The sequence below is a fragment of the Hesperophylax consimilis genome, chromosome 12 (genome assembly GCF_061612785.1).
Source record: "Hesperophylax consimilis isolate HC1 chromosome 12, BYU_Hcon_1.0, whole genome shotgun sequence".
NCBI classification, from domain to species: domain Eukaryota; kingdom Metazoa; phylum Arthropoda; class Insecta; order Trichoptera; family Limnephilidae; genus Hesperophylax; species Hesperophylax consimilis.
The window spans coordinates 5,945,505-5,965,083 of NC_142847.1; the positions used below are offsets into that span (position 1 = coordinate 5,945,505).

Genomic DNA, 19,579 nt, shown 5'->3' on the forward strand with positions numbered 1-19,579 from the left:
TATATAAGCCGAGCCGAGCTGCGCTACAGCTCAGCCCTTTTACTCAGTCAATCAGTGTACACCGCAGGAACACACAGTTGCATAAAATAGTTACATAAAAAATATATAAATATTATAAGAAATACTGACTCTTCAAAAAAAACTATAAGATTACAAGCTGATAAAAATTTTGGTTTTCAATATGAAATCCAATAAATAACAAAAAACATAAAAATTAATTGTCAGATTCAATAATTTGAGTATTTTAATATTTGATATTCAAACATTTTGATTAAAATGAATTAAATAAATTTAAAATTTTGATCAGTTAAAAACACAATCAGAAAGTTCATCAATACTAAAAATTTGTTAAAATAAGCTTAGTGACAACTTCAACATCAATGCAACAAAGTAACATGCTTATCAACATGTTGAAAATAAAGCAATGTTGATTATGCTCAATTTGTGGAGAATGTGCGCAAACTTTCTTCTAATAGAGCTATTATAGTTAAATGCATCATATCTTTAGCTTCATCCAAAGGCGTCTTCCCAGAAAAATTCATCACATTAGCGCAAGGCTCTTTATCTAGAATGATTTTTACAACTTCTACATTCCCAGCAATACTGGCCAAATGAAGAGGCGTATTGCCTATAGAGTCTTTAACTCTTATGTTGGTATCAAACTTAATTAATAATTGAGCGGCGTTTAGCTTATTTTCTTTCGCCGCAATGTGGAGCGGAGTCATACCACTTTTATTTTGAATATCTGGAATGGCTCCGTTGTTCAGTAAGACATCGCATATTTCTATTCTTCCGTTTTCCACTGCTACGTGCAAGGCCGTGTTACCTTGAGAGTCACATGTGTTTACATCAAATTCACTATCATCATTGACCACCGTCCGTTTCAATTTAAGGCACTCTTGACAGGTACATAATGGATGACAGACCTCATTACTATGAACACCATTAAAACTAATCTCATCATTCTTTTTGTTATCTAAATTCATGTAGAAACAGGCCAGTTTGGTATCACCGTATGCAATAGCGCGAAATAGCCTTTCAATATGACGAATATCATTAGTAGATAAGGGTTTGATGCTCTTTTTAGCACTGGTGACTAATTTACTTTCGATCCGTTTGACTGGTGAGCTCGAATAAAACATTTCAATATTGTCGCTCAAATCCAATAAAGTTATATCAGCCTTGGAACTATCGCTAAAACTCGAATCTTGTTTAGAATTTTTGCAATCAACTTTTACATATTCAGACATATTAGAGGGAGTAGAAAGTAATAATTTAGTGGTACGGCTGCTGTGAGCGAAGTTAATGGCAGTTTTTCCTTTCTTGTTTGGCAACCATGGGTCAGCTCCGTGTTCCAGCAGCAAGGCAACGATTCCTTCGTAGCCCCACTTTGAAGCCAAATGTATAGGATTATCACCGTTATCATTTTGAATATCTATTTTCAGATTGCTAAGGCAAAATTCTTTGAAGAATATAATCGCCTTTACGCAACACTCGTGGCCGTTATTACTTGCCAAATGCAGGGCAGTATTTTTATCCATATTCTGTATGTTGACGTCCGCTTTGGCTTGAAGAAGAAGGAAGATCACGTTCTGGTGTCCTCGGGATGCAGCGTAGTGGAGAGGAGTGGACCCGTTGTAATCCGTGCTGTTTACTTTTGCCCCCATCTCTAAAGCCAAGTCTGCAATAAGCGGCTGCCCATAGATGGAAGCCATGTGTAATAATGTGAAACCATGTTCATCACACGAAAACACAGTCGGAGAAGTCCGTAATAATTTATTAGTTACAATTCGAGAACATTTGGAGCAAGTGCACAGAGGGTGGCAAAGCGTTGGTGATTTTTCTAAATCATTATTCAGAACCTCGTCTAACGACAAAGTTTTCCTGATTTGAAAATCAATGCCATCTGTAGAATCTTCGATACTACTTGTTAAAGGGATGGTTGTCAGTTTATTTTTTTGCAATATTTGTTTAACTTTATCAAAGTTTGATAATCTCACTTGTTCAAATAAATATGCAAGGCTATCAGTATCAAGTTCGTCATTGGATTTGCCTAGCCCATGTATCTTATTGCAATATCCAACCATTTCAAAGTTTTCACTAAGAGAGTCGTCAAATTGACTTTTATTTTGAGAAACGTGATCTTCTTCAAAAGCATTCTTACATTCAAAAGTATATTGGTGATTTAGTTGGCATTGAGATTCTGGATAGGGGCAGCCGGTGAATGTGTATGTCCCAGACTTGATGTGTTCTACCACAGCCTCCAGAGTGGAGATGCAGAAACTAACTTCATCCGACTGGAGATGAGAATGAACACTGAATCTAAAATGTTTGATAAAGTTTAAATGTGCGTACCAGTTTGGTAAGCCGCATTTGATTACAAGAAAAATAAAAATTGGGAGTAACTCATCCGTGGTTATGTAATAATTGTTTTTCTGCGGGTTACTGGAAGATTTATTTATCACTGATATGGTTTTTCCAATGCAACCGACCTTACCCAAAATGGTGCTGAAACTTTGTATTAGCGAAAGATTCCTCTTAGCCATTGGAATTGTTTCATAAAAGTCCTGTTTGATTTCCAAATCCCGCAACTGTAAGTCAGATATATTTCTGATTGTTTTATTAAGACTGGAGTCTTCAAAGGCAGAACAAGTGCTCAACGCTCCGAATACCTCTTTGTAAATGCCATGCAGCATGTATGTTTCAACGGCTAATTTCACATTATCCATAATATTTTTGCAATCTCTACATCTTTCTTTCAATCTCCTGTTAGCGAAAGCTTGCTGTAAGCAGCTGGTGTACAATGCTCCGACAATGTCTTTTAGCATGTTGAGTGAAACATTTGTTAGTTTAATAAATTTTGTTTTAAAATCTGCAATGTGCAAATCAATGCTTTCCAAAACATCTTTTCCCGAGCTTTCTGTCCATAGAAAATCAATACAGTCACGCAAGGTCTGCAAAGCGGAGCAACGGGAAACATTACTTGCCTTGAGTTGGAATTCAGATTCTAGTGGATATTCAACGCACCAAACTTTGTACTTCATATGATCGACGGTGTAAAATGTTTCTTCAAATAATATGTGAATTTCCAACGGCAGTCCCGCGTTGTTCTGGTCGATGGAGATAACCTTGCTGATGACCCTAGCAGACTTCTCAGTGAGCGTGGTAAAATGGGTTTCGGGAAGATCATCATTGGCGATGAGAATATGGCCGAGGAAATCCTGAAGGGTGAAGATGTGAGACAGAACCGTGCCCACCCGAGGAACACAAATCAGCCACCCGTTTAAAATGCACTGCTCTAGGAGTTCCGAATGCTCGCTTCGGAATTCGGAAAAGAATGGATTCTGTGAGAGGTCTTCATCATACGAAGCATCCATTTTCTTAAAGAAAATACAAACAAATTACTAAAATCAAATTAAGTTTCCCATTACTATAAAACTTTTAATGAAGGATGCGAAATCTAAATTTTAAACCCGTTTTTACTCACGTTTGAGGAATATTACCTAATACAAATTACAATATATTATGCATATTAGAATCAAACCGGAATAATACACAAAAATTCTGATTTGTTTGTGATGACAGAAGAATCCATAGAAAATTACAAGCGATAATAATACATTAATATATTCTGTGGAACTGTGGAGTAGCGATGAGCAAAATCGATCAGTCACCGATGATTTAATCGATCTTTTTTACCACCGAAATATTTCGATTCATTGTCACGGACAAATCTATTCCGTCAAAAATCACAGTCATCGAACAAGGAATCGATTTTGTCAAAAACAATTCGAAACCAAAGTCCGAAACGTCATCGAACAAGGAATTGATTCTGCCAGAATTCATTAATTTCAAAGCCATCACGTTATTGGTCAGAATTCATTCGAAAACGTAAATCAATTCACATCTCCGAGAAACGACAAAAATATCTTGAATTGCTAATGCATATCAAATCATATTACGTAGTTCGTAACACAATGTAACCACGGGCATAATATCGCGTCTGTTAATCATAAATGTGCCCATTGCTGGTGTGGATAGTGCTTGTTGTGACATTACATTATCATCACTTAAAATTTTGTGTCAGGCCAAAACGTCTTGTTGCAGCCTTTGCTTTCTTTTAGGGTGTTTTTTTATAAGATATTAAGCTATTATAATTTTCCATTGTTATGGTTGAATTCTACCGATTATTAAAAATCTATGAACTTTCAACACGGTCTTTTACTGTACTGAAATAAATAACTAAAAATAGTTCCAAATTCATAAATAATTGCTCTACGTCAATTTTCGTTACCTCGCCGGAAGGAAGGAGACCAATTACTAAAAAATCTACCCTTAAAATACTCATATTCAATGGAGGAGACCACTAAAATAAATACACTCCATAACCGGGGACGAAGCCACAATACTGAACAATGAAATATTTTTCGATAATTATTTCGGATATACTTCGAGTACTCCATCACTATTCGAAGACATCCATAAATTATATTTGTGATCTGTGATGTATCCAGTATCTATGGTTGGTGATTGGATTGTGTGACATTTGTCAGATACAAAAATTATTTGATTAGGACTGTTTTATTTTCATTTTATATGGATAACATCATAAATGAATTAGGCATATGTGGAAATAATGTCAAACCAACGCAGAAGGATGATACTTTCATTGCAGTTGTTCCTTATTCTTGGCTAAAGAAGTTGATGAAATGTAAAAAATTGGATTATGATCAAAAGAAAGTTTACGATGGATCCTGGCAAGTGGACGATAATCCCGTGTCACCGTGGACGAAAATCGTGATTCGGGTAAAATACTCATTATTTTAAAATAGTAACTGTCTCCGTTTACACTTGATAAAGATTTTTAACATTATGTTCTACCTACCAAAGTGTGAACAATAACAACATCCATTCTGATATGCTGAAATTACCAATTTTCGTTAAATTTTATTGCAGGTCTTTCAGAAGAGAGCTTCTAAAGTATTGCCACTTCCTAGACCCAAAATAAACAGCGGGAGAAATGACACACCACTATCCTTCTCGCAGCTCCTCTCCTATGTCTCCCAAACAAACCATAGGAATCTATGGAAAGAGTCCTACAAGAAACATTCCATTAACTACAGCACACAATCAGCTAAGGAGCAATCCACTGTTAATGTCGTTGATTATAACTCCTTATTAAACGATGTAGTCTTAAGATTATACGGATGCAATATAATTAGAATTAAAGTTGACCCTGCTGATCCAGACTCGCAGACTTCGGAGCCGATCTCCGGGAAACACGCTTCCAAAGTCTACGATACACATTCCAATATGTTACCTGTGATATGCGCCATCGATATGGAGAAATCATTATTCCTAATTCACCATTTCCACTACAGTCACACTTTACTGGACTGTCTGCTATTTAGTCCTGTTCTCCTGGAAATTAACTATTCTAGGAACCTGTTCATCATCTACCAACTGATGCAGCTAATGAAGTCAATGTACAACAGAGGAGTGAACTTTGGCGAAGTTAAATTAGAAGATATATACTTGAATGATAACCTCTGGATCCAAGTATCACCTCAGATAATGTCCAATTTGAATACTGTTCACCCTGACGATATATCTGAACTCAACAAGCTGTCCCCTTCTGAACTGTCCGGAACTCTGAAGAAGAACAAAGGCTGGAGCGAGTCTTGGGGAAGTAAGGACCTCAGCAGAGACGAGCTTGTCTCATTGGAAAAGCTCTGTGAATTGTGGGTGAAAGGTTGCTTGTCCAACTTGGACTATCTAGTTCACTTAAATATCCTGTCCGGTCGAAGATCAGGCGATCCTTTGGCACACCACGTTATCCCATGGGTCACGGATTTCTCTTCCCGGTGTGGTGAGTTACTCTTACTTTTAATCTAAATTGATTTTTTTTTAATCTTTGTTTTAACAACTAAATCTATTTCGACTGTTTACCATTTTTGAAAGAACCCTTCGTTCATCAAGGCAAAATTATGCTACAAACAAATACTTATAAATAAATAGAAAATATAAAATAATAAAAAGTTAATGAGTGAAACCTCAAATTATAATATTTAATCATTGAAGACAATATGGCGATTCTCCAACAAAAATTTGAAACAGAAAAGGATACGGTCGCATCTAGGAATTGAACCCAGGACCTTAGACTATGACAGAAGGAAATAGGATTTGATTAGCTCAGTTGTAGCCCCGGCAAAGCCTTTGATGCAACCATATCTTTTTATGATTTTTCTTTTTCAAGTTTTCGATTAATATTGTCTTCAATGATTAGAAATTTTATTAATATATTATGAGTAATCATTAAGAGAAAATATTGTTAGGAGAAGCGATATACAGGTAAAACAGAGTGATTTACCATGAACATAACACACTTCGGCCGGGAAAGGTAGTTCTACCCGTTTGGTCGATTGATGCTTAACGCCTGGAAGGATAGTTCTAACTTTATTGCTGGCCTCATTTCAATGGCAGAAAAGACGGAATTACTCAATTTTTTTTATATGAATATTATATACTAATCTCTTTGTAAAGGTCCCAACTATACGTACATAATTATCAAATCGTAATGCAAGTCTTCTTTTTATATTTATATTCGTGCCTTTCATTTACATCAGTATTTCAACGAAAGGATAGTATATTATTTGTTATTGTAATAATTCAATTCCTGGTATGAGGGTTTTTATGACCGTGAAACCCGATTCGAATTCACAAACCCGATTCTCTATCTCTGTTCCGCCGCACTCAACTCCTATGGCGAAAGACTAGGGGTCGTTTTAATCTTCTACAAGTTTGTGAGAAAATGACAGACCCTTGCTCAAATTTCACAAACCTGGGAGTTTTCTTATTGGTTTCCCAGTCGACGAGTTAGGTGTTTTTTTGTCAATGTCCCGTTTGACCTCCTACGACACGATACCTCATAATCAAAAGTGAAGCTGATAATTAGTCCATGGTCAATGGATAGTAGATAATTCTTGGGTTCAGTGACAAGAAGTCCACAGGCACCAAAATTTGCTGAATGCATAGCTTCAATGTTATTTTTTTTTTTTTAAATACTTCGCTTCCGAGAAGGAACTTTCCTGCTACTTGGCAAGTTTAACAAAGGTGTCAAATGTTTGAAATGACAGACATATCCGGGTAAAATGATCTACGTCAGGTAGTTTAAGTATATACAGATGGCAATCTTATTTTTTAAGAAAAGCCAATTGGTATTATATCGTTCACACGAATCACGGTAAGTATTATGACGTCTTCACGTATCATGTAAAAATTTGAACAATCCGTGCCCAGTATTGAAAGGATGATAAGACAGTAGGTATTTTTAACAAAACAGTGAGACAAATTACCTATTCGCTGCAACATGTGTTGGCGAAAAAATAAGTGATTATGACGAACTTCTCGTATAGCGTTAGATTTTATAATGTTCGCACGTATCATGGTGGATTTTATAACGATCTCTCGTATCATGGTGGATTTTATAACGATCTCTCGTATCATGGTGAAAAGACAAATTTACGTTCAAGTTAATAAAGAAGTACCCATTTCAATACAGACGGCTTATGCACAAAAATACACAATAAACATAAACGGTGAGGTCAATAGTCAATAATATTGGTACCAGCATAATACAAAAGTAACATGACGAGCAGATACGATTGTACAAGACATGTGTTGTGATGGTAGCAATTACTTACACAGCGCACATATATAAAGCAAAAGAGACCTATTGGTTTTACATACTTTTTGCTTACAAGATACTGCAATAAAACTTACAAATGTCTTGACATGTGCCTACAAGAATGTCTTACACAAGACACAAATATAGCAAAAGAGACCTATTTGGTTTTACTAACTCTTTGCTTACAAAAAAAGTAAGTTTGTTGTGGTTTATTTAAGACCTGATTGGGTTTTACTTACTTAAAATGACCAAACAAAATGTACTAGGAAACACACTTGGTGTTGCCAAAATTTGCCCCAAACACGAATGTTGTGAACTTTACATGTTACAAATTTAATACAAAAGGGCACCTAGAGACATAGGATGACTTAATATGAGTGACCTGGCTTGGTGTATTTGACAAGGAAAATTAATGATATTCATGTCAAAATAGAGTACAACAATATAACAAATTTGGGTCAGGAAGTTGAGATCTTATGATTTTATATACTCAATGTGACCAAAAGGTGTTATGTATGATACATTGTTATTGATGAGGAGGACAAATCGGAGCTTGTTTTCCTTTACAACAACCTTTTTCAGAATTGACGTGTCAATATCAAGTTCTGAAAAAACAAACTAGAGCAATTGGGATTGTTGAGCGCCATTCAATTTTTTAGAAAAACTGATAAAAACTTTGAACAAAGGCAATTGTAACTTTTATTTGTTACACCTGTGTAACTTGAATCAAATGACGATACCGAACTGGAATTTACACACGCATTATGATTACAAATTACAGGGGTAGAACATTCACCTCAATTGGGTGTATGTTGCAAAGGTCCATTGTTTTATGTACGATGGTACCCATTAGAACAAATGTGAAGAACATGAGCAAAGAACAATATGACATGATATGACAAGAAAACTTGGTGTGTTGGGAACAGGGAATGGAGAACATTTTTGAGAATATACAAACCGACACCGAGGAGGTGTCTCTTTTCTGAAGTGATCAGTTTCAAAAAAGGTGTATACATGAGCAAAAGTAAAGCGTGAAAAAAAAAGGTTAGAACAAAAGTTTATATACAATGAAATAGTGTACCGAGGTTAAGGTTACAATTGACACTTATTGTACCTTGTTGTGTAAGACTTACTTACAACAAGCCATAATGGTTGATTAATTTATGAAAATCAAGAACATTAATGGGTAAAAGGCTAATGATTTCAACTAAAACCGAATCACACTATAGTAGACGGCTTGTGAGATCAATAGTAAAAATCATAATTAGTTGATTATGCAAAGTTTGTAGTGTATGACAGTGGTTGGTTCTGCCAATAAGATACAAACGTAGGAACAGGAGTGATGGTTTCTATTGTTTCCATATTTCCAGCCTTGACAATGTCTTTTATGTGGTAGTTGCCTATGTGTTTACCAGAAATGTCGGACAGGGTGTACACCAAATCTGAGATTTTTCTCAGTACTTTTGCCTTGATAAAGCGGGGTGCCAATTTGGCAGAGAAGTACATGGCACCTTGTGACAATGTGTTATTTCTTCTCCATACAATATCCTCTTTATTAAAAGTGACATGTTTCCTGCGTAAGTTGTATCTGTCCGCACTTTTTTGGTGGGCCAGTAATAAAGCGTCTGTTACTTCGCTGTAGATAGCAGAGAGTTCTTCTAAACGGTGGGCATACATTTCTACAGGGTCTTCAGATGAGGGGACCGATGATGGAAAATCAATATTCCGATGTAGAGAGCCGTGTTTGAGGAAGAATGGGGTGTAACCGGTTGTAAGATTTACTGTGTTGTTCATAGCTGCTTGAATTTTTTCCAAGTTTTTACACCAGGTGCGTTGGTCTTTATCAACTAGGATAGCCAGGGCAGTATTGATGTTTTGGTTATAACGCTCTACAGTGTTGTTCTGTGGTGTGTAAAGAGTGTTATAAAAAATGTCCTTTATGCCGTATTTGGACAGGAACTCCTTGAATTCAGTTGCGATGAATTGTTTTCCGTTATCAAAGATAATTTTACGGGGGGTTCCGTAAGGTATAAATATGTGTTTTTCCAAAAGGCTTACGACTGCAGTTGCGGTGGCTCTTTTTAAAGGAAAAATCCAACAATATTTAGTGAAAATATCCACTACACTGAGTATATGCATTTGTCCAGCATAACTTCTGGGGAAAGGTCCAATAAGATCTATTGACAGTGATTGTAGTGGTCTATCGGCGCGTTTGGGTTTACCCATAAGACCAGCGGGGGGTGCAGTGCTGTGTTTATAAGCTTTACAAATGTCGCATTTAGAAATATAATTACGCACTTGTTTGAAAAGACCGGGCCAATAATATTTCAAGGATATTTACAGCACCCTTGAGGTGATTTTTCACAAAAACGGCGCTCTACAAATTATCCAATTATTATTATTATTATTATTATGTCTTGAAGGTTCCGGGGTGTATGGATTCCGGGGCACTGTGGTTGTTGAATATTATTTGTTCTCTCTCTTCAAGAGGAACAACCAGTTTCCAAGCATGGTCTTCGAGAATAGACAAAGGAGGTTTGCAATTACGGTACAGTTGTCCTTCTTTTATGATAAAATTGGGAAACTGTTGAGGAGAGTTTTTGCAACCGTAGAATATTTTTAGATACCAGGTTTCCTTAGTAGAAGAGATGGGGGCAGTTGGTTCGGTATTTAGGAGAGCAAGCTCGATTCTTGAGAGTGCGTCAGGTACAATGTTGTCGGCGCCTTTACGGTGTATGACATCGAAAGTATATTGAGACAACCGTGATGACCGACGAGCGAGTCTACCGGATGGATTGTTCAAGGAGATTAGCCATTTTAGGCTGCTGTGGTCAGTAACCACAGTAAATTTGCTACCGTCTATGTATCCTCGAAAGTGGTGAATAGAATCCATTACTGCCTGTAACTCTTTTTAGGTTATTCCGTAGTTCTTTTCGTGTTTGTTTAAACTTCGGGAAAAGTAAGCTACAGGGTGTTCGCCGTCGGGGAATTCCTGAGTTAGTACTCCGCCGATTCCGGCATTAGATGCGTCCGTGTGGAGAGTGAAAGGAAGTGTGAAATCAGGACAATTCAGCACAGGTGCCGTTTGTAGAGCAGATTTCAAAGTGGTGAAGGCTTTTTCGGTTTCGGGGGACCATAAGAAATTACTGATGCCTTTACGTTTACCAGTGATTTTGTTGAAGGGTGCTGCTATGTTGGAGAAGTCCTTGATGAACCTTCTATAGTAACCGGCAAGTCCTAGAAAACCTTTGACTTCTTTTGCATTTCTGGGTCTGGGGAAATTTGCCATAGCTTCGACTTTAGCTGGGTCTGTTCTCAGACCTTTTTCGTCGACAACAAAGCCTAAGTAACGCAAGCGGGACTTGCAAAATTCTGATTTCTTCAAGTTGATGGTCAGACCGGCGAGCTTGATTTGTTGGAAAACTTTTTCCAGCATTGCGATGTGTTTTTCAAACGTATCGGTTATGATGATGAAGTCGTCTAGGTAACAGAATAAGTTGTTATCCGATTCTGAGCCGAATAATTTGTCCATTAATCATTGAAGTTCGGCGGGGCTGTTTTTGAGGCCGAATAGTAACCTTTTAAAATGAAACATACCTCTACCCGGTATGACATTTAAATAATTATTACATTTCCGATAATTATTCTTAAAATGTCTTATTTTCGCTTAGGTTTCCCCACAAACCGAGAAAAAATTGAGAAATGGATATAAGCAATCTGGATTCAATTTTGTGAAAATAACTGGGTAATATTTATTTTATATATTGTATATTTACAAATACGGAAAAAAAGAGTATTTGCTAATTTATTTAAAAAAAGCGGATTGCAGGCCTTTGACGAACGAATGAACAGGTTTCTGGTTGAACTTTTAGTAAATTTCGAATACATTAATTATCACGATGTTGGAACAGAGTTTTTCTAATTTATTTAAAAAAGGGATTGCAGGCCCTTAACGAATGAATTAACAGGTTTCCTGTTAAATTGTTAGTGAATTTCGAATACATTAATTATCACGATATCGGAACACATTGACCGTACCATCATCAGGAAACCATGTGTGCTCAAATCATTTTCATCCCAAACGTTTAGACTGCAATTTCCTTCAGGTCCTTCATAATCTTTGAGCATGCTGTGTGGAGGAGAGAATGTAATATACCCACAAATTAGGTATTGTTGCTTAATCTGAGAAAGGTTATTTTAATTACTGGTTGTTATTGTCTAGCTTTGATTAGGCACCATCTATATATTTCACAAAAATGGCACTACAAAAATAATCCGAATATTAATTTTTTTCAAATCTTTGGGACAATATCTTCAAGTGGTATCAAAATAAAAAATCTCAAAAATATATTTCAACCAAAAATAGGCATTTGTTACTTATCACCTCTTGAAACTGCTCTCTTGAAAAGCTGTTGTTTATGACTTTGTACTCTTTATGCTTAGCATTATAGATATATAATATTTAAATGAATTTGTATAAACCGCCTATTTGTTTTTCATACACCATCTCTCCTCCTCTGATGATAATAATAATACAAAAAGTAAAATTATATTAATAAGAATTTGTATAAACCACCTATTTGTTTTTAATACACCATCTCTCCTCCTCTGATGATAATAATAATACAAAAAGAAAAAATATATTAATATGAATTTCTATAAACCACCTGTTTGTTTTTCATAAACCATCGCTCCTCCTCTGATGCTAATAATAATACAAAAAGTAAAAGTATATTAATATGAATTTGTAGAAACCACCTATTTGTTTTTCATAAACCATCTCTCCTCCTTTGATGCTAATAATAATAGAAAAGTTTATTAATATGAATTTGAATAAACCACCTATTTGTTTTTCATAAACCATCTCTCCTCCTCTGATGATAATAATAATACAAAGAGTAAAAGTATAATTTTTTGTGTACTGTTTTTAATATGTTAAAATAAAACTGTGAATTTTACTATCCAACTATTTTTGTGAATGGTTCGAATAATATTGTGTTCTCTATGTGGCATAAAAAATAAAGAGCATGATTTGAAATACATTACCAAATTTCCTGGTAACATTCAAATGTTATTATGCAACCAATTATTGGATAACCAACACCTCTGCCGCCATAGGTCACCCAAAGTGGTTCGCTACGTTTGGTGGCTTAGCAGGGGTTCCCGGTTTCACGGGGTGAGGTTTGTCCGGGTCTTGGCAGCGGATGTGCCTGCTCACCAACTGTGTTGCGGACCAAATCGGAAGACTGCCTGAGGGAGATCTTTTGACTTCTCCAACAGGACATTCTCTGAACACCGCCCTGTACCGCGGTGGGAGAGATGAATTCATACTTCTGTCACTCCTAAATACACTGACTACCAGATTCCTACCCACCCTTTATACCCTTTTCCTTCCCAAAACTTTCTCCTTCCTTACCTAAAAAGACCCTCCATACAGCATTCCCAAAGATGTGTACCATGCTTGACGCTCAAGTCTAGACATGAGGCAGACTACTGAATTTGAGAAACGAATACTGGCAAATTATAGAGATTGATTTTGAGTCTTCAACTAGTAAAAATAACAACAGATTATAGTAGTGTTCGGATAATCGAACCTCGTATTAATAAGGGAGGTACTGTAATTAAATCTTGCTTGTATTTGTTTGAAGGAAAGCAATGGCGAGACCTGACCAAGTCCAAATATCGGCTCACCAAGGGGGACAGGCAGCTGGACATGACCTACGACATCCTGGGCCGGGAGTTCCTCGGGATGCACGCTAGCCCGCACCAGATACCTCATCACGTTTCTGACGTCCTGTCAGACATCACCTACTACGTGTATATGGCCAGAAGGTAACAAACAATCATTGTAATAGAACATGTTCAATCACTCTTTTAATAATAATCTACATGGTGTCCGAAAACTAGTGGTATTAGCAGGAAACTGTTGAATCTACATCACATTTGAAGTAGATGTTGTGGGTGGGTTTAATTCCTGTGGAGGCAGATGATGTTTTGCATATTAATGCTATTAATTAATGTGAGAGTAACCGTATAATCTCTTAATTGAAAAGAAAGCATTCATACATTTCTCCTTACATAAATTATTTGCTCTAATAACTTCAAATTCGTACAAATTGATGAGCTCGGTATTGTATTTTAAAATGACCCCATTTTGTTTATACTTATCTCTATTTATTTAGCACTCGTAAATTAAGACATGACCTCTTTATTACTATTTTTTGTGACTTTAAAATGTTTTGCGATAAATAATATTACGTTTAAATCAATATAATTTTTTTACAGTTATATTTTATTTTATGAATTTGTGTTATATTACAATTTATTAATTTAAAATATTATCTACTTCCAGAGTGGAAGATACTGTCAGTATCACCCTGGTGTAAGACCACCATTCAGAATTGAAACGTTGCTTGAAATGACTTAAGCCGTGACTAGATCTGGATAGCCAGCTACTCCCCCACCTTCCTCTTCCCCATTTCATTCCCCTCCCAACTATCTTTAGCTTTACAACCCCGATTATGTATGCAATAGTCTCACTGGCTCCAGATGGTTGAGAGCAGTTGGGACTATTAGGCAATATTCACATTTAAAAAAAATGCATGACAGCTGTTTCGTTTTCTAAAGGAATTGTCATGTTCGGAAGGCGACACAGCTGTTAAGTACAAAAATGACCATACCTACCCACCACTTTGAAATGTTGTACGCAATTTATTTTTGATCTACGTGTTATTTATGTTTGCTTTTTCTAGAACATCAAAAGAGATCCTCTGTCGAAATGTCCGCAACAACTGGGTTCCCGCTGAGTATCCCAGCTCCATTCAGCGGATGCAGGAATGGACCCCTGACGAATGCATTCCAGAGTTCTTCACAGATCCCAACGTGTTCAAAAGTCAGCATGAAGATTTACCAGTAAGTTACGTAACAATAATATACTCGTAGGTGAAAAAAAGTCGGATAGTGAACAATGTAAATTTCATTTAATGTTTATTAATTAAAAAAATTATAACTTTGGTTGTCTCTGTATCTTTGAATCTATGCGTAACTCGGGTTCAGTGAACTCTGGGATTTGCTTAAATACCAAAATTAGAACTGATTGTGGGAACCATTAAGAAAAACAAGCGAAGGTACCAAAATTATTTAATTATTTGATTCATAATTCTATATTTGAAATGTGGATTATCGCGTTGAATTCCACTGCACGTTTAATATGCAAAAAAATTATAAATAACACTTGGTTTCAACTTAATTACTACTAAGAAATAACAATTAATGTCGTGGGAGATAATAAAAGATGCATAAAAGTTTCATTTTTTCTCAATCAAAGTTAAGTTAAGGTTAGGAAATATGCAGAAATTATTAAAATAACCTAAACTAACAACCTAAAAACCTATTTTGTGCATGTTTACTCAAATGCTTGACTTAAATAGTAGTCTACATTAGATATTTATGTTGAAAGTTTTCCGAAATGTGTGTTGCTTTTATGTAAATTTTTGACAGGTGTCGTAATTAATTAGATTATCCTAGTCTCTATTTGCGCAAACATTAGATGAAATGATGTTTGTTTGATTGATTGGTTTGTCTAATTTTAGGATTTGGAGGTACCAGCTTGGGCATCCTGTGTGGAAGATTTTATAATGAAGCATCGGGAAGCCCTCGAGAGTGTCCAGGTCTCTGAATCCTTACACCACTGGATTGATCTCACATTCGGTTATAAGTAAGTTTAATTTTTGTCACTAATTATTTATTATAATACTTACATCATATCATTTTGACTTCATCTTCCTTTTGTCCTGTTGGGGTCGGGGACCACTCACTTTAACAATGTAGCTCCGGCATCCCTTACCTGGGCCACTTCAGCGGTCTCTGTCTAAATGAGGCCCAGCCTCTTCTCGCCTGGCCTCTGAAGTTGCTTTCCCCATTTTTTTTCAAACCTAAAATTCTCAGAATTCTTTAAAATAATCATTGAAACCTTGACAATGCCACATAAACATTGCTGCCTTTTGCATTCTCATAACTCTTAATAATTAAATTATTTCGCCTGTAGGTTATCAGGCTCCGCAGCTGTGAAGGCCAAGAATGTGTGCCTGTCCCTGGTGGACGGTCACACGGAGCTGTCCCGTTCTGGCCCGGTCCAGCTCTTCGGCTCTGCGCACCCGGCGCGCCTGTCCCAGGTCACCCACTGCTGGGGGGAGAAACTGCCTCCCAAGATATATTGGCAGAAGGACAGAAGTAAGATTCTCTATTCTCCAGGTATCAGCCATGAAAAGCCAAGAACCTGTTTTGTATTTTTCAGGCCATGTCCTGCTTTTGATACAACACTTGTTCACTAGATATAATTTTTTTCAATGGCTCCAAAGATTCTTGTTAACATCTTCCGCTAGCAGACATGTATTATCTCTACCATGACATCTCTAATATAATATTTTGTGTTACAGAAAAGGCTAATAGATCCAATGACAGTTCTGAAGAATTCTCCGATGATGAAGAAGAAGACTGCAACGTTCCCCAAAACTATTCCAGTCTAAACCTTCCGGTGGGGCAGAAGCCATCCACATCCAGAAGGAAGAGTAGCAGTAGGACCAGAAAACCTGGCAAGAAGGAGGAGGAGAGTCCTCATCACACCATCCCTGTCTCCCCTTCTCATTCCTCCATCAGCACACTCGATGCGAGAATCAGTTCCAACAGCTCCGCTCCCCGTCACTTCAAAGTGCAAAAATCTGAATTCGGAAAAGTGCCCATTCATCTGCCTAAAGAGTTCAACCCAATTGGACAACTGCTAGCTGTTGAAAACTTGCACAACTTCAAAGTCAAAACATTTTATAAACACAAAGACAACATCAAGTCGGCTTCGGAAATGAATTTAGAAAGTCGTGTTGATAAGTCTTCAAGCACTATGGAATCTTCATCTTCTACTAAGGAAGACCTGTCTAATGTTTACCACTCGGACTTGCAATGCGATGACAATTCTTTCACTAATCAAATGTTTGTCGCTGCGTACGAAAAGAACTATTTGAAGAAACAGGCCAAAGAAAATAAGGATTCTTTCAAAGAAAAGAAGGATAGAAGTTTCAACACCAGATTTGTAGCAAATGTTTCACTATTCAAACAGATGGTATTATCGCATCGGAAGAAAGACATGCAGGTTTTGGGGTGTTTGATTGTTGAGATATTTCTCAATCAAAAGGTTAGGCCTTTCAAGTCCAGGGCCATGAAGTCTTTTGATGAACGGTATAAAGTCTGTAGATTAGTGTTGAAAAACAATTTGAACGCTCTGCCGAAATGTGTGAAATATGTGGCGAGTTTATTGCTCCAGATTGGTGAAGTTGAGAACCCAACGAGAAGTGTCGAAGAACACCTTGATGAGTTTCTGGAGTTAACTGCCAGTCAGGTTGATTTCTCGAGCATTCAGAAGAATGGGCTCCCTGCTCCCTCGGCCACTCAGCTGTTACAACCTCTCCTCTCCAACCAACTACTTCCCTTTCCTCCCCACTTCCCTGTGCTGTACTCTGTTATCACAGTTCTTCACGAGTATTCCATCACTGAGAGAGAATTGAATATTTTGTACTCCTTCGACTGTGATGGCCAAGATTGCCTCAAGTATCAGTATTTTGACAAAACCAAGCTGTATTTCACTCAAAAGATCGCTGAAGCAAAAGTACATTCGTGCTCGTTGCAAATGGAAAACTTCTTCAATCAAATAAGTTCATTCAACCAATTCGACAGCGTCAATTTATTCCTTCCGCATTTTATAGAACTACTAAACAATAAGACAACTTCCATTCTGGCTGCTTGGTACCTGTTTGATCCAGTTTCCAAGGCATTGGGCCCAATTGAATCTTCCAACAAACTGCTAAGCTTGATATTGATTCTATATGATGATCACACGGGTGACAAGAGCGGGAGCATTAACGCCCGCAAAGTTGACTCTAACAACATGACGGCTTATAACAGTAAAAAGTCTGTTAAATTGTATCACAACATATTTCTACTACAGTTGATCGTCAGATTTGGTCTGCAGAGCTTTTTGGAAAACTTTGTGCCACATCTTGTGGAGGCTGTCGGGGGCTACAAAGACACCGCTGCAGCCGAACACACTATTCACACTCATCCTAGTGGTCCGCTCAAATCTGCCAATTCTATCAAGAAACTTACCTACTGTGAAGAATCTTTGAAAATTGCTTCGAATGTCCCCCCTGATATTTTGTCACCTGACACGTCGTGTGGCTCAGAAAATACTCTAACTCCATGCGTAGAGAAAGAATATAACTTGTCCCCAGAGAAGCCTAAGAAACAAAGTGATTCTGTTTCCGAAAGCGATCTGTTCCACTTCGAAAGTGACGGAAATAGAGAGAATACTTCTAGATCTGACGGGGTATCAGAAGACACCAAAAGCTGGGAAACAAACATATTCAACAAATCAAATATCAAATCTCTCATCGAAGAAATTGATTGCGTAACCGATTCGCCAAACTTAGACAGGTACTTAAATCACGTTCAAGCCTTGGAAGCCACAGAGTCTATCTACGGAGGAGACGAAGATGAATCCAGTAAATCTGATGACCCCCAAAATAAAATCCCTGATGAAATATATTTCCATGAGAATAATTATGGCTCACCTACCAATTCTCCGCCGGGTCGTATCGGCAAAGATGGTGGCGAAACTTCCAAAGTGGGTCCAACTTCTCCGACTATTGCAATTCCCAACTCTTACCGAACATTTACGAGCTACGTCCAAGGGCCGGATGAGGATGATGATACTTCTCAAGAAGTGTTCCACAACGAAGGAGGGATCTCTTCGAAAAGTCTTGAGATCAATAAAATGTCTTCCCGTCACCACAAGTCGCTGAGAATCATGGAATCCGATAAAAGAAAAGAAAAACTTAACCCTAGGCCATCCCAACAATTATACTTGGCTAGTAACAATACAAAGGATTGCAAAATATCTGAGATGAGTTCTGAAAGTCTTATTTGGCTGGCTCACAGATTGGGGCCTGTTTTGACATGTAAATATCTGACGAGAAATTTGCTCAAGATGTTAACTCTGTGCTATATCGGACGAGAGAATCTGTTGGCTGTGACGGGTGAAGAAAGTTTTGCAAACCGTTTGGATTCCCTCTGCATTGCAAATAGTCGATTAGTTGGAGATTGCAATGCCACCAAGGTTATTGAATGCCTCACATCTATCGCAGGTTTTTAATTTTTATTACTTTCAATCACATTGTTCTACCATTTTTCCGACTCCAATCTGCTAATTTATATTTAAAAATCTAATATTACTATTGTGCAAGCTGTCAAAATTAGAAAGTATATTTTGTCTTTTGTCTCAATTTCAAATCTAAAATTCTATTTAGTGTTGCCTGCTTATGAAACACATTAAAATACTACCCGACTCTTTTTAAGATACAATAATTTTTATGTACGTATCAGTTTCTTTGATAATATAATTTTTATTTTCTTCCAGCTTTGTACGGAGAGCAGATAATTCTCCTGCAGTATTTCCCCCACATGGGAGATTTAATAGCTTCATGCAGACGGAGAATATCTGGTCCCTTAGAAGGGGGACTGATCGCTTGCATTCAGCTCTTGAGGTTCCTTATACCGTATATGTCTGATGTTAAACTAATGGAGCAGCTGCAGGTGGGTTTTTTTTTGTTGCAAAAATACACTAAATACCACGACAGTTTGGTTTGAAATGCGATTCCTTTACACTGTACATAATATTATACTGTTATGTAATTTATTATTAAATCTGTACCACTGTCAAAAATACAGATAATTTTCCCTCATTTTTTTCTTCCTCTCAAATTCAAAATAAGAACTAATCGGTATCGCCTGTTTATTTAAAACATTCCCACTGAGATTGTATGGTGAGCAATTAGCTGAAATAGG

The 19,579-nt window shown here is 37.0% G+C and overlaps 2 protein-coding genes across 2 annotated transcripts in view; one reads left to right on the forward strand and one right to left on the reverse strand.

Annotated features, from left to right (window-relative positions):
- Positions 1-364: 364 nt before the first annotated feature.
- Positions 365-3,591, reverse strand: LOC149419052 (ankyrin repeat domain-containing protein 27-like). Its single transcript, XM_089637665.1, has 2 exons — positions 3,504-3,591; positions 365-3,380 (listed from the first exon to the last, which is right to left on the reverse strand). Exon 2 carries the CDS (start codon positions 3,375-3,377, stop codon positions 438-440), a length of 2,940 nt encoding a protein of 979 aa, XP_089493791.1. The 5' UTR covers positions 3,378-3,380; positions 3,504-3,591; the 3' UTR covers positions 365-437.
- Positions 3,592-4,519: 928 nt separating this feature from the next.
- Positions 4,520-19,579, forward strand: part of Wdr81 (WD repeat domain 81) — a 30,698-nt gene continuing 15,638 nt past the window's right edge. The window contains exons 1-8 of the mRNA XM_089638094.1: positions 4,520-4,806; positions 4,957-5,869; positions 13,336-13,519; positions 14,440-14,599; positions 15,280-15,404; positions 15,735-15,919; positions 16,126-18,879; positions 19,152-19,327. Coding sequence (XP_089494220.1) covers positions 4,597-4,806; positions 4,957-5,869; positions 13,336-13,519; positions 14,440-14,599; positions 15,280-15,404; positions 15,735-15,919; positions 16,126-18,879; positions 19,152-19,327 — 4,707 coding nt within the window. The 5' untranslated portion in view covers positions 4,520-4,596. The remainder of the gene's footprint in view (positions 4,807-4,956; positions 5,870-13,335; positions 13,520-14,439; positions 14,600-15,279; positions 15,405-15,734; positions 15,920-16,125; positions 18,880-19,151; positions 19,328-19,579) is intronic.

Coding starts and splice junctions, on each gene's coding strand:
- LOC149419052 (XM_089637665.1), bottom strand. CDS start 3,377: ATGGATGCTTCGTATGATGAAGACCTCTCACAGAATCCATTCTTTTCC.